Here is a 12,733-nt window from a genome sequence, read left to right as displayed (position 1 = left end):
CATGATTCACTGTGGCAACACCTGAAAGGGAACAGCCGAAAGGAAAAGAAGAAGCAAGCAGATTGTCGATAGTGGCATAATAAAAAAAATACAGTATAAAAAAATAAACATTGTAAAAGAATGTTTTGATTATTCATTTTTGGTGAAATAGGCAAGATGGAAAAGGTGAGTTTTAAGACGGGATTTGAACATGGGGAGAGAGTCTATGGATCGAAGGTCTGACGGGCAGGAAGTCAGTGAAGGTGTGTGTGCATGTGTGTGCGTGCATGTACATTAAACATGTTGGTGGGGCAACTTGAGGTGCAGAAAACTAGCTTACTGATACACAGACATGATTGTATCAGTGGCGTAGACACTTGCTGTGGCTGAAGAGTTGCATCTCTAGATGAATCTAAATCATTAGATGCTAAAAGCTTAAATGTTTTCACTGGCTAATTTTATTTTAAATATTTTAATGTGCTGCATATGTTTTGATTTATTGGTTAATAATGTATATAAAATGTCAGTTCTAAACATTTGAGATTAAAATTGTGTTAATCGACTGATGGCTTTAGTTCTTTGGCCACAGCATGCTCTACACCTCAGGCTGCTTGTTTTATGCTACAAGCTGGTGCACTTGTAGTGAAGACTGTTTCATATTATGATTGTGATAAAGAGGGATTCTTGGAGCTGAGGAAGGGAAGTTTCCGTCCAATTGTTTTGGTTTTAACTAAAACTCAGGTTTTGCAATTCTTTTTGAAAGCCAGTGTGTCCCCCAGACAAAGCTTCTACTGTTCCTGTTAAGCTGCAGGATACAGGGTCAGAATTAGTGCAAGGTCTTCAGCAAAGTGCAGAGAGCTTTCTGGGTTGTTGGGGCTGCAAGGCTGGATTCAGTTGGGTAACAGAGTTAGCAGAATTAAACATTGAGAAACTACAGCATGCCACTGGGTTTACACTTTTTCCAGGCTATGATACCCACACAGTACAGCAGTATGAGATTATTCAAAGAAGCAAAATGCTTGAATGCTTTCAGTTGTGTTTTTGTTTTAAATTATTCAAATGTGTTGCTCTGGCCTTGCCATGTATTTGAGTGAAAACCTTTCTCATACGTGCATCCTGGTATTTATTGTAGTTAAGTGTGTCAGATCAGATGTAAAATTGCCTTTTTCCTAATGTGTCTTTGGTCTTGGTCAGCGGTGTTAGGTATACGTGTTGTAGGCCAAAGCTCCACGCTGCAGAGGGTAGTGTAGCCGCCTCTTCACCATCTCTTCTCCAGGTTAAGCTCGTGTGTGTGTATGTGTGTATATGTATATGTATATATATGTGTTTGTACTGCCAAGAAGAAGTTTGGAAGCACCTACACACTTTTGTATTTCTATTACTTTTTGTTGGTGGTGTTTTGATAAATAGATGGATTACAAATCAAACACAAAAATTAAACTCTTTTATCAAAACAATCTTGTGTTCTTCTAGCAATAACTGCCTGACAAACCAATGCCATTCTACTGATTAGTTTTTGCAGATATTTAGGTGTGATTTCCTCCTAAGCTTCCTGCAAAAAATAGCAAGGGTCTGCTGCACTGGCTGCTTTTTAGCAGCATTCCAGACTTCACAGGTTGCCCGAGGCTAAAACTAAGGCCTGTCATTTTTAACTATTTATTGTTCTACAGTCTAACTCACCGAAACACCTGGATAACAGGAAACACTGCCAGTCACATGAGATAAATTTTGGGTCATCTGACAGAAAAGGTGCCATCTTCTCTGTGGTTTAATATATGCACATATTAATTATTTTTTTTGTTGATTAATCTATTGATTATTTTCCCATTAAGCTCTTTTATTTTTCAATTAATATAATAACATAATAATTTATCAACAATAAAACTTTAAATTAATCAATCATTTATAGATCGATATAATAATTCAAAGTATGCACTGCATTGCATTATTCCTCCCCCCAAAAATGACAGTTAAAAAGATAATAGAAATACTAACATGTGTAAGTGTTGCCAAACATTCTCGGAAGTGTATATGTGTGTGTGCAACTTACTACTGCTTCCTGAGGTCACGCTTCACACGTGTGAGCAAGTTTTTTTCCCCCACTGTGTGGAATCACAGCAACAGTACTATACGAACAGCAGCAAGTATGGCAGAAGTTGGCCCTGACCAGTGGTCCACAGTTAAACAATCGTGCACCTTGACTTTTAAATTGTCTGCTCCATTGGTAGGGACAACTTCTACCCTCAGTTAACGGAGTGAGCATGGATTTTTGCCAACAATATGATTTTGCATTTGAATGCGACACTTTGCCAATGTCAGTTTGGACAGATTTGGCTATTTTAAAGTGATGTTAAAGTTTGCTTTATTTTGTTAAATGGAATATTATAAAAGTTATCCTACTCCAACATTTCAATTGTTTGTGTTTGACAACTGCATTTTGCATGATAACCATTGTGACACACTAATAAAGTCAATATTGTTTCTTTTATCATTTTTTTTTTTTTTTTTCCCTCCTAGCCGGATTTACTTAACTTCAAGAAAGGCTGGATGGTTAAATTGGACGAGCAAGGCCAGGTATTTAACTGATAATCTACAATATGTTTATGGTATATGCTGGTGAGAACCCCACATAAAAGACATTTTGGTCTACAGTCAAACAAAAAATTAAAATAATCAGAAAATGTCAATATCAGCAACATTGACCATATGAGCAGTTTCCCACTAAAAATTAGAACATTTACAGGACTGTTCAAAAAGAGAATGAGGGGCCTCTATACTGTCCACCTGAAGCACTCTTAAAAGTCAGTAGGTTTCTATGACCTTTAGCGAAGCATGGTCAGACTTTAATATAACGTCTTTAATGGGCATTAAAGATTTAAAATGCACATGTAGTATAACACGTAGATTTTTTGTTACCAGCTGTAGATGTGAGTCGCTGCTTTACAGAACCGTGTCTTGCACCCAACCTTACTCTTGTTATTCTTCAATGTTGCAGTGGAAGAAGTACTGGTTTGTTTTAACAGATCACAGCTTGAGATACTACAAGGATTCAATCGCAGAGGAGGTGAATATATTGGTTTCATTTTAGTGTTGTTGCACATTTTTCCCCTGAGCTGTCATTTGTGGTACAGTGTTTGATGTTTCTTTGTTACCTCAGGCTTCTGACTTGGATGGTGAGATTGATCTTACTACCTGCTGCAATGTAACTGAATACCAGGCTCAACGCAACTATGGCTTCCAAATACATGTAAGAGGCTTTGCCTTCTCATTTATTCAGGAATTCATATTAGCAGATGAAACAGCTCTGTCTGGATCTGCAAAGCCATGACCTTTCAAGTAGTTGTGACACAGAAGCCATGTAATACATACTTACACTGTGAAATGTTAAGTTTTGGCTGCTTTTGTATAGCTCCAAATTGGGTATTTATGGCGTTTTAGTGACCACCTTCATAGTGTAATATAGTAAAATGCACAAAGTACAGCCTCAATGTAGTCAGTAAATAAGAATTGGTGTAAATAAATAAAGGTGTGCATATCTCATATCTGTTTATGTAGCTTTATCTTGTGATATATTTTGTAATACTAAATGTTCTGGGAGATTTGCGAAGACATATGTTTATGAAAGCCTTTCTTGATTTTTTTTCATTAAATTAGCCATTTGTAATAAGATGGCGTTAAACCAGACAATGTATCATCAAAACAAATATCACATTAAAAAAAACATTTCCATAAAGCTGTTCTGCAATGGCCTAATGCATCCAAAAAAAGATTAGAAGGGATAGCTGCCACAGCTACTAACCCTGAGGCTAAACATAAAATATTTTAATAAGTTAATTTATTGCAGAGCTGTTGTTTTAAATGCAGGTCATTTATCTCCTTTTTACTTTTAAATATTCAGACACAGGAGGGAGTGCACACACTTTCTGCCATGACAGCAGGCATACGCAGGAACTGGATCCAGGCAGTGATGAAGAATGTCAGACCCTCCACTGCCCCCGATGTGGCCAGGTCAGCACATTGTCTTTGTGCAGTATTGCACACATTTTGCCAAGATCATACTTCATTTGTAGGTGTAAACTGGAAATGTGACATTTTGGCTGTGCAACGACTCTCTTTATCATCTCAATGTAAAGTTGTCTGATAAATTGGTTAAGTAGCAACAAATCTCTTGCTTTGCATACTGAAGAAGAGATATGAACAAACTAGTAAAACTAGTTTGTTGTGTTTATGTAAAAACAGTCAATGACTAGTGATGGTCTCCTAAAATATTAAAATGATTTTAACTGTAGTTGTTTATATAAGTGAATATCGTGCCTCAGAGGTGCAATTATGTTGCACCACATCCAGTGAACTCTTGGGTTTAGGATTTTGTTTTTTGAGTTTTGGAAATGGACAGTCCTAGAACTAGAAGCTAAAACTTACTTTCATGCACTTGATCTGTCTTCCAGCTCAACTGAGGATCATGGCTCCTTCTCTCCTTTTGAAGGTCTTGTTAGACCTGATGTCACACAAGACTCAGTCTCTTCTGAAGCCTCATCTGTGGAGAGAGAATTAGCTCCAGGAGTCATAAAGAGCCGGGCACGTGAACGAAGACGAGAAGGCCGCTCTAAGACCTTTGACTGGGCAGAGTTTAGACCTATTGCCCAGGCTCTGGCTCAGCAGCGGGCACAGGAGGCCGAGAGCCTCCACGTAGGCTTGGGAGAGCTGGAGCGGAGCCGGAGAAGGGAGGAGAGGCGGAAGAGGTATGAGTCTGTGACTAGCTCATCGGCGGAACAGATGTCTCTAACCGAAGGAGGGAAGACAGACTGTGAGAGTGAAGAGGGCGTTAGACACACAGATTCGTTAGGTCCTACATCTTTGGAAAGGCAGCAGAGGGTTGAGGAGGTGATTGAACAACACTGGCGGCAGGTGGAGAAGACACCCGTACGGGAGGAGAGGAGGGTGCCTCTGCCCACAACAACTCAGTCTAGAGAGACGGCCGAGCTGGAGCAGTTGTTGGAAAATTACAAACAAGGGGTACGTTTAATCATGAAATGTGGTGGAAAATGTTGAAAAAGTCTTATTATATAGATTGTTTTAAATGAATTGAATGAAGAAACACCAAGATCTAGACATTTAGTAATTTGGCAGAGGCTTTTATCCAAAGTGAGGTACAAGGCAAGCAAAAATCTTAGTTAAGGAGAAAATAATAAAGTGAAGTTTCCTGTTTAATATGATGCAAGTGCAAAATAGTACAGGTACGAAAATTTTTATCTGTGCTTGCTTTTTAAATAGAAGTGCATAGGAAGTTAAGGTTCAAAGCTCTGACTCTTGGCTACAGAGTGATCGGCTCTGAGTAGAGAAATATTTCCAACCAAGAAAGAAGATATCCAGTTGACATGATTCAACTTCTCAGATGACAGAACTTTCACATGCATTGAAAGTTGCAAAAGAGTTTTAGAGTGAGGGACTGTAGACCTGGATGAAGGAGTTTAGGTAGGCAGGGGCTGTTGAGTGGACCACACTGTAGGCAAGAGTCAGAACATTGAACCTGATGCGGGCAGCTACAGGAACCTACTGCAAACATCTGAAGTGTGGTGACATTTGTCCTTTTTGGCTGATCTAAAGTGACAGCCTGCATTTTGGATCCTGTCAGCAATTATTGCAGTAGAGGGACAAGATATGGTCACTGCCTTCACAATGACTTAGGTTACATATTCAAAAAGGTAGTGTCTGATCATTCTGGTATTGTAGAGGGCAAATCTGAGAATCTAGAGAAAGAAGCGATGTGGTCATTAATGATGACCCCCAGATATTTGGCTGACTTAGTGGAGATAGTCATTGAAGACCTTATGTTAATGCTGATGTATTGAAGGTCTGGTAAGACTAAAACATAAGAACAAAAGTTATGTTTCCCATTTCTTTTACCTTAAAATGTTTATGTAAGGAAGATTGAAAGTTCTCTTAATTTGCAAGAGTACCCGGCCTTTTAAATGTTTTATTATTATAACTAGTATAAAAGTTCAACCCTGGTTTTCTGCAGATAGAGGACCTCAAGGCACAACTTGAGAGCTGTCAGCAGCAGCTCCTTGATTCCAACAAGCACAAACAGGAGCTGGAGCTCCAGCTGAGAACAGCTCTGGAGAGAGAGCAGGACATCAGGGCAGGTTACATCTCACCTGTGAGTTTTCAGTTTCCTTGTATTCAGTGTGCAGCTTCATTGTATTACGCTACTCTGCTATCATGGAAATTCCTGTCATTGATTTTGTGCATATATTGTTCGATTCTACAGTATTTTCCCTTTCATTGTATAACATCTTTTGCATGATGTATTTTTATTATGTTGTAAACATCAAACAAAACTGACGTTGAAGCAACAAAGTGACTACAGATATGTGCCTTTGCATGAGTTCATTGCATGTGAAAAAACATTGAGATCTTATTACTAAATTGGCTTCTACTAGTTAATCTCTTTTCTCTGTGTCATAGTACTATATCTGAACTCATGCCATTAGTTACTTTAGTACATTGTGGATCAAAGAACCAGTTATTAAACCAGTTTAATAGTTGTAGATGTGACTTTCCAAGCATAATTTTACTCTAAATGAAAAGAGCAAAAACTATGAATTCATTGATTTTCACTACAAAAAGTTGTTAAAAGTTTCTACGTGTGAAAAGGCTACAAGAATGTAAAAATAAGAAAAAAGCCAAACTTATTTTTAAATTACAAACATTTTATTTTGGTTGTTTTCCTTCTATTTCCTCTGTGTATATTATCACTTATAATTGACATTTAAATAATGAATTAAATTAGAAGGCATGATTACCGTGCTCTGTAATTTACATACAGTTACAAAATATAAAAATGAAAATATCCTATAGAAGTACAGGTGAAGTAAGACAAAGGTAAAATTAAGTAAATTTTGAAAGAGAAGTATAGTATCCATGTTAAGATTAAAAAACAAATAGCTTTTTATTTACGTTCACATTTCCTTTAGGTTTTTATTTAGAGTGATATTATCCTTTATAGCCATTGGCTGAATAGTAATTATTAAAATTTTGGTAAGACTTTAGATTACACTTTAGGAAAGTACAGCAAATGTACTGTGTACTTATTAGTAACAACAGTGTACCTCCGCAGTACCTATGGATACATAAGTGCCTTGAGATGACTTTGTTGTGAATTGGCGCTATATAAATACAGTTGAATTTAATTATATTTAATATTTGTTGTTACCTGTTATTTTAAAAGTTGTTGTAACAGCCTAACTACTGTGTAACTACAGATGAGAAGAGGGTAACTGTACAACAACAGGTAATAGAGTTTAGATATATAATTTTTTTGACAAAATAAATAGCCGTTATGCTTTTATTGTTATTGCTTCAAATAGAAAACCAATTCAAATCAGTGGAACTTTACTATTCTAAACAAATTATTGATAAATAATTAAATGTTACATAATAGGTGTATTATAGGTGTAAAGTGGACCCTCTTTATCTGTACTTACGCAGTAGTTACACAGTAATTACAAGAAATGGGTTGTAATATATAGTGGAGCCACATACTCTCTTCTTATTTGAAAGTACACAGCAGTTACATCATAAATATTCGCACCTATCATGTAATATTTATTATATATTAGAATAAGTACCCCTTAATTACAAATATTTAGCTATTTTTCTTATTCTCATCTTGTTACCCCGTTATTCCCGTAAAGTTAGTTTATCGTTAATAAGTAACATCAAATATGTATCCATAGGTACAGTGGAGGTCCACCCTTGTTACTAATAAGTACACAGTAAGTTTACTGTAACATGTACGAATAATAACCTCTTGGCTTCTTGTCTATTTATTTGCATGGGCAGTAGATTCAGATTTTCCATTAACTGCTGTACAGACCATCCATTTGTTATTCTTTTAACAAATATTCCATGGAAGAATTTAGCTGCCTAATGGCACATGTATGATGTCGAATTAATTTCTGTCCTTGTGTGCTGATGTATGGATGGATTTGCCAGAGTAAGGCTGAAATGAAAAAGTTTAGATTATATAGTTTGGTTGAGTTTTTAAATTAGATAATGCTGTGATTATAAAGATGTAACGTATGGGATTTTTGTTTCTATGTGATTTAAAAATACAACCTTTCAGTGATTTGCAGTCAGTTATGGAGACATTCGAGAAGTATTTTTAAACATAAGACTTAAGCTGGGTAACAAGATTCCTTATCTCCACTCAGAAAAGAATTGCTTTGGTGCAAGACATGAGCTTGGACCAGAGAACTTCAGAAATGTGTTGTAGGACCCTGGTATGCCTTCCATCCTTGAGTAAACCATCCAGCTCAAACTAATATTGCATTACTTGCCACATGACGTAACCTTTAACCATTTCAATTGCATGCTCCATTGCGATTAACTAACCTTGACTATTAAATCTGTTTTCTTTTCTTTTGTTTTACACCAGTAAATTTAAGAAATTTGTTTAATTTGTTTTTGAATCACTGTTCATGTTATTAATTTGGGGTTATCATGTGGAAAGGATTTTTTGTAATGTCACTGTTTCATAGAAATTAGAGGGAAATGATTTCTAGATAACGCTGAGAATTATTAGCAAGCTTTGTGTCTCCCCTGCTGTGTGTTAACAAACTGTCTGGTCCCCTTTTCCAAGCTGGAGCACCCTTTGGTTCTGGAGGCTGATGTGACGCCTCAGACGAAGAGGCCAGAAGTGGTTAGTTCTCAAGCACAGACTTTAACAAAGAAGTACCAGGAGACAAAAGAACTCCTGAAGCTGCAAGAGCTGAAAAAACGCAATATGCAGGCACAGCTTGGCCTTTCACTTTCTCACTTCCCCATCAAGGAACCTTACTTTTCTGAACCCCAAAAACAATCTCCTCTGGAAATCCCTCCCCTTGAACCTGTTCAAAAAACAGTTAGCTTTTTGCTCCAAGACAGCACAGAAGCAATTCAAGAACTGGAAGACTTGATGACTGGTAAATCTCTTTCTCTAGTTGAGTTGGGAAAAGTGCTGAAGTCCCATAGTTGTAATCAAGAGACAACAGAGAAGTATCAACTTGAAAAGCTCTTTGAGACCTGGAAGTATCAGCAGGAAATAGAAAATGAAATTATAAAAAAGAGCTTAGCCAGAGCTGGGGACAGTATCCGTGAATATGAAGCACGTCTCCTAACCATGGAGGATTTAATGGGGAAGGTTCAGAAGCAAAAAAGTCTTTATAGCCCCCTCTCAAAAATTGAAAATCATTCAGAGACTAATGAGATGACAATTGGAATGCTTTCTCAAAGGGTTGAACTTTTGACAAATGAAAATAGGGCATTGAAACAGCGATGCCAAGAGATAATGAACCAGCTGACAGAGGCGGACAGAGAAATAGACAGACTGAAAGCTGAGTTGATTAGCCAGCAGGGTGGCAAACAACATCACATGGTCATGGAAGAGCTGAAAAGATTAAAGGGCATATTGGCCGAAAAAGAAGCTAACACCATAGACAGGGAATATTATGAGAGGGAGCTGAATGACAAATCCATGAGGCTCCATGAAGCTCTGGTTACATTGGAAGAGCTTGGTAACACCCTTAAAGATACTGAGAAGAAGCTGCAGTTGAAAGAGGCCACACTGAAAGGTTTGGGCTTCCAGACAGATTATGAGGACGAGGGCTTAAATCTTGAGACAGGGCAATTCAAAGACCTACTGGAAGCCTCCCAAGAAAAGCTATTTGAAACAGAAGCACAGCTTCAGTCAGCAGAGCAGTGCTTTATGGAAGTGGAAGCTAGGAACAGTGAACTAACCACACTAAACCAGCAATCTGAGAAGGTCACTAGAGAGAAGGTAGGAGAAGCAGAAAATGAAGTGGGACAGCTACAACAGAAGTTACAAATGAAGACAAGTACAGCTGAAAGGACAGTTGGCAAGTGTGTTAAGGCAGGAGATGAGCAGGTTGAAGAAAAGGAACTTATAATGCAAGTAGCAGAAGAAATTGAGAGCAAGTCTGAAGCGATTGATATAGTTGTAGAGATGTTAGCAAAGGTAGATGCTAATGTTGAGAGAATGCTCAGTAATTTGAAAGGCACTTTATTTCCATCAGAAAAAGCAGAGTCACTTCATGCGGGTCAGAAAGACATACGGTTAGTAGTAGAGGCAGAGTTCTGTAGCCAGCTGCTGGACACCATTGAAACACAACCAGAGAAAACCAGATACAGTTGTTGCAGAGGCGTGGCACAGCGGATGATGGCGGAAAAGCGCTTAATGCTTTCAATGAGTGGAATTTATCCACCAGAAGGAATGAAGAGTGAGATGCTGACGGAGTCAAATTTCACCTCCATGTACAGCTGGCTTGATGATGACACAAATGCTCTGATTCTTAAAAAGCTAACAGAGACTTTACAGGAAAAGTCAAATGGATTCAAAAACATTGCATCTTGTGTAACGCTGGACAAGGATGATGAACTTTTGTCTCTTGTTCTAGCCAGTTTTAATTTTGGACAAAAACAAAGGCACTCATCAGAATATTTGCACGAAGCCCTCAAAGAAGCATGCACGTGTTATTTGAACATTAGGCTGCAAGCCCAGCATGAGAAAGAGTTAAAGCAAAAGCAGACAGACTCTCAGGTTAGTGCCTCTGAATGTGCAAATTGTCCTAGACTAAGAGAAGAGGTCAGTGATCTCCAGTCTAAACTAGCAGATCTTCAGCGTTTATCCGAGGCATCTTTGATAACGTCTACAGGCCCACAAACTATGATCCACATCGAAGGAGAGCCTATTGACTCATTGGACAAAACCATTGAGCTTCATGATATGATGGCACAACATAGAAAGGAACTACGGGAGGTCAAAGATGGCTATGAACAGGAAGTCGAAAAGTTAAGGCAGGAGATGGCCAAAGCCAGCGAGATGCTCCATCTCCGCTCTGAAGAAAATGTGAAGGAGATTGATTCATTGACAAATTGCATGGAGAGCCTTAAGAAGAAGCATGAATTGGAACGGACGAATCTTCTTGAGTGGTTTGACTGTGAAATGGAAGAGCTGAGAAACATTGTGAATGCAGCAAACCCAGACAGAACCTCAACAGATGAAGACTGTGCCTCGCATCCCACAGCCCAAACGTCAGCCCTGAAGGAGCGCATTCAAGAGCTGGTGACAAAAGTCTCAGTCATGGCCGAAGAGATGAGGCGGCGTGAAGGGCAGGATGACATTACGGCTCTGCGGCTGAAATATGAGAAAGACCTGGAAAATTTGAAGGTGGAAGCGCTCCTTGTCGTCCTCCATCTGTGATGCCTTGTGTACCTTTTGTGGCATTTCCAGATCTCCCTCCCTTCCTTCCCCAACCACTTTTCCTCTTCCTAGCTTTGCTCACTGTTACCCTCGCTCTTTGTTCTGTAAACCATGTTTCTTCTGTGTTGCATGAAACTAACCACCTTTTAGGTTTTAGGATCATTGACGTAGTAGTTGTTTATTGAGGAAACCATTTTGTTGAGGATTTATCCCACGTAAAATGTCGAGCCATCGATACATTAGGCCTAAATCAGCCATTAAATTTTTTTTACAGAAGATTATGTGACATAAACATTTCATTAGCTCATTCTGCGATAAAATGAGTTCCTCATGGTACATCAGTGTGCTGAATTGTAATTCAGCTATGCTGCATTGTTAAGTGTTAAGGATAAAGAGGTGACCCTTTTCAGATTTAACCCTTTTTATTTATCATAATCAATTGTTTATTTATCATTATTTATTTATCATAATCAATATAGCAAATATATATACATCTATATTAGATACATTTTGGTAATGATAATCATTTGATTCGTAAGGGTCTAAACTCTTTTCCTTTGGCTGTCTTTACTAACGGTTACATTTTAAGCCTTACTTCTTCTGAATAACAGTTCAGTTATGTCTCTAAATATTTTTTTTTAACCTGAGGTTTAGTAATTTCCCTGGTTTATCTATAGCTTTCAACTGCATGTCACATATGTCTAACACAGTTAATTTAGTATCCGATTAGCCTTGCATGGATTTTATATACTCTTAAGCCAAACACTGCATTTGCTGGTGAAGTAAGTAAGATGCAGTTGTGGATTCTCTGAAAAAGCAATCTTAAATTATTACTACTATTCATAATGTCAAAGAAGCTTTTAAAGCGTAAGCAGTCGTAGTTCTTGTCGTAATAAAGGATTAGTTCAAAACAGTTGACCCAGTGCAGTGGGGACTAGATGAATTGTGTTTGCATTGCTGCATAGTTATGGCATTTAATATAAACCGAAAAGTTATTTTTCATAACCAGTATCAGTCCCAATAGCAGATGTTATTGTAGATGTTGAAGTCCAAAATTTCCTGATTTCATAACAACTTTTCACGATAGATTTTGATGCATGTTGCAATGTTTTCATGACGTTTTAAATCGTAGGGTCATGCAGTCACACACACAGTGGATCGGTTAAATTAATTGTTGCGATCTCAACATTTCAAATTCCTGGCGAAATGCAATATGGACCAGTAAGACTAGAAAGACAGCCTTTCCTACTTGTGATGAAACGCAGTTCCCAATAAAAACAGTTTACAGCAATAGAGGGGAAAGCCCAGCTAATTTTGAATGTTACAGCTTAAAATCTTTAGTTTTATTTGTACCACAACGTCAGTACTACTGTTTAATATAAGATTTGCCCATGGTTATTTTTAAAACGTATGTGCCTGGCTGGACACAATTGAGGAGTATACTTCTCTTATTTGAGAGAAGTCACCCTGACACTGTGGTCAGCTGGAACC

At 37.9% G+C, this 12,733-nt stretch overlaps 1 protein-coding gene across 5 annotated transcripts in view; it reads left to right on the top strand.

Moving 5' to 3' along the window:
- Nucleotides 1–12,733, top strand: part of mprip (myosin phosphatase Rho interacting protein) — a 50,605-nt gene that overhangs the window by 30,089 nt on the left and 7,783 nt on the right. For 3 of the 5 annotated variants that reach the window (XM_067487493.1, XM_067487494.1, XM_067487495.1), the window contains exons 10-16: nucleotides 2,497–2,553; nucleotides 2,975–3,043; nucleotides 3,137–3,226; nucleotides 3,878–3,987; nucleotides 4,428–4,995; nucleotides 6,002–6,139; nucleotides 8,624–11,209. In XM_067487493.1, the coding sequence (XP_067343594.1) occupies nucleotides 2,497–2,553; nucleotides 2,975–3,043; nucleotides 3,137–3,226; nucleotides 3,878–3,987; nucleotides 4,428–4,995; nucleotides 6,002–6,139; nucleotides 8,624–11,209 (3,618 nt within the window). The remainder of the gene's footprint in view (nucleotides 1–2,496; nucleotides 2,554–2,974; nucleotides 3,044–3,136; nucleotides 3,227–3,877; nucleotides 3,988–4,427; nucleotides 4,996–6,001; nucleotides 6,140–8,623; nucleotides 11,210–12,733) is intronic. The other 2 variants (XM_067487496.1, XM_067487497.1) reach the window with 2 other exon arrangements.

This window comes from Channa argus, chromosome 20 (assembly GCF_033026475.1).
Source record: "Channa argus isolate prfri chromosome 20, Channa argus male v1.0, whole genome shotgun sequence".
Lineage (NCBI taxonomy): Eukaryota > Metazoa > Chordata > Actinopteri > Anabantiformes > Channidae > Channa > Channa argus.
This window is presented reverse-complemented; position numbering and strand designations above follow the sequence as displayed.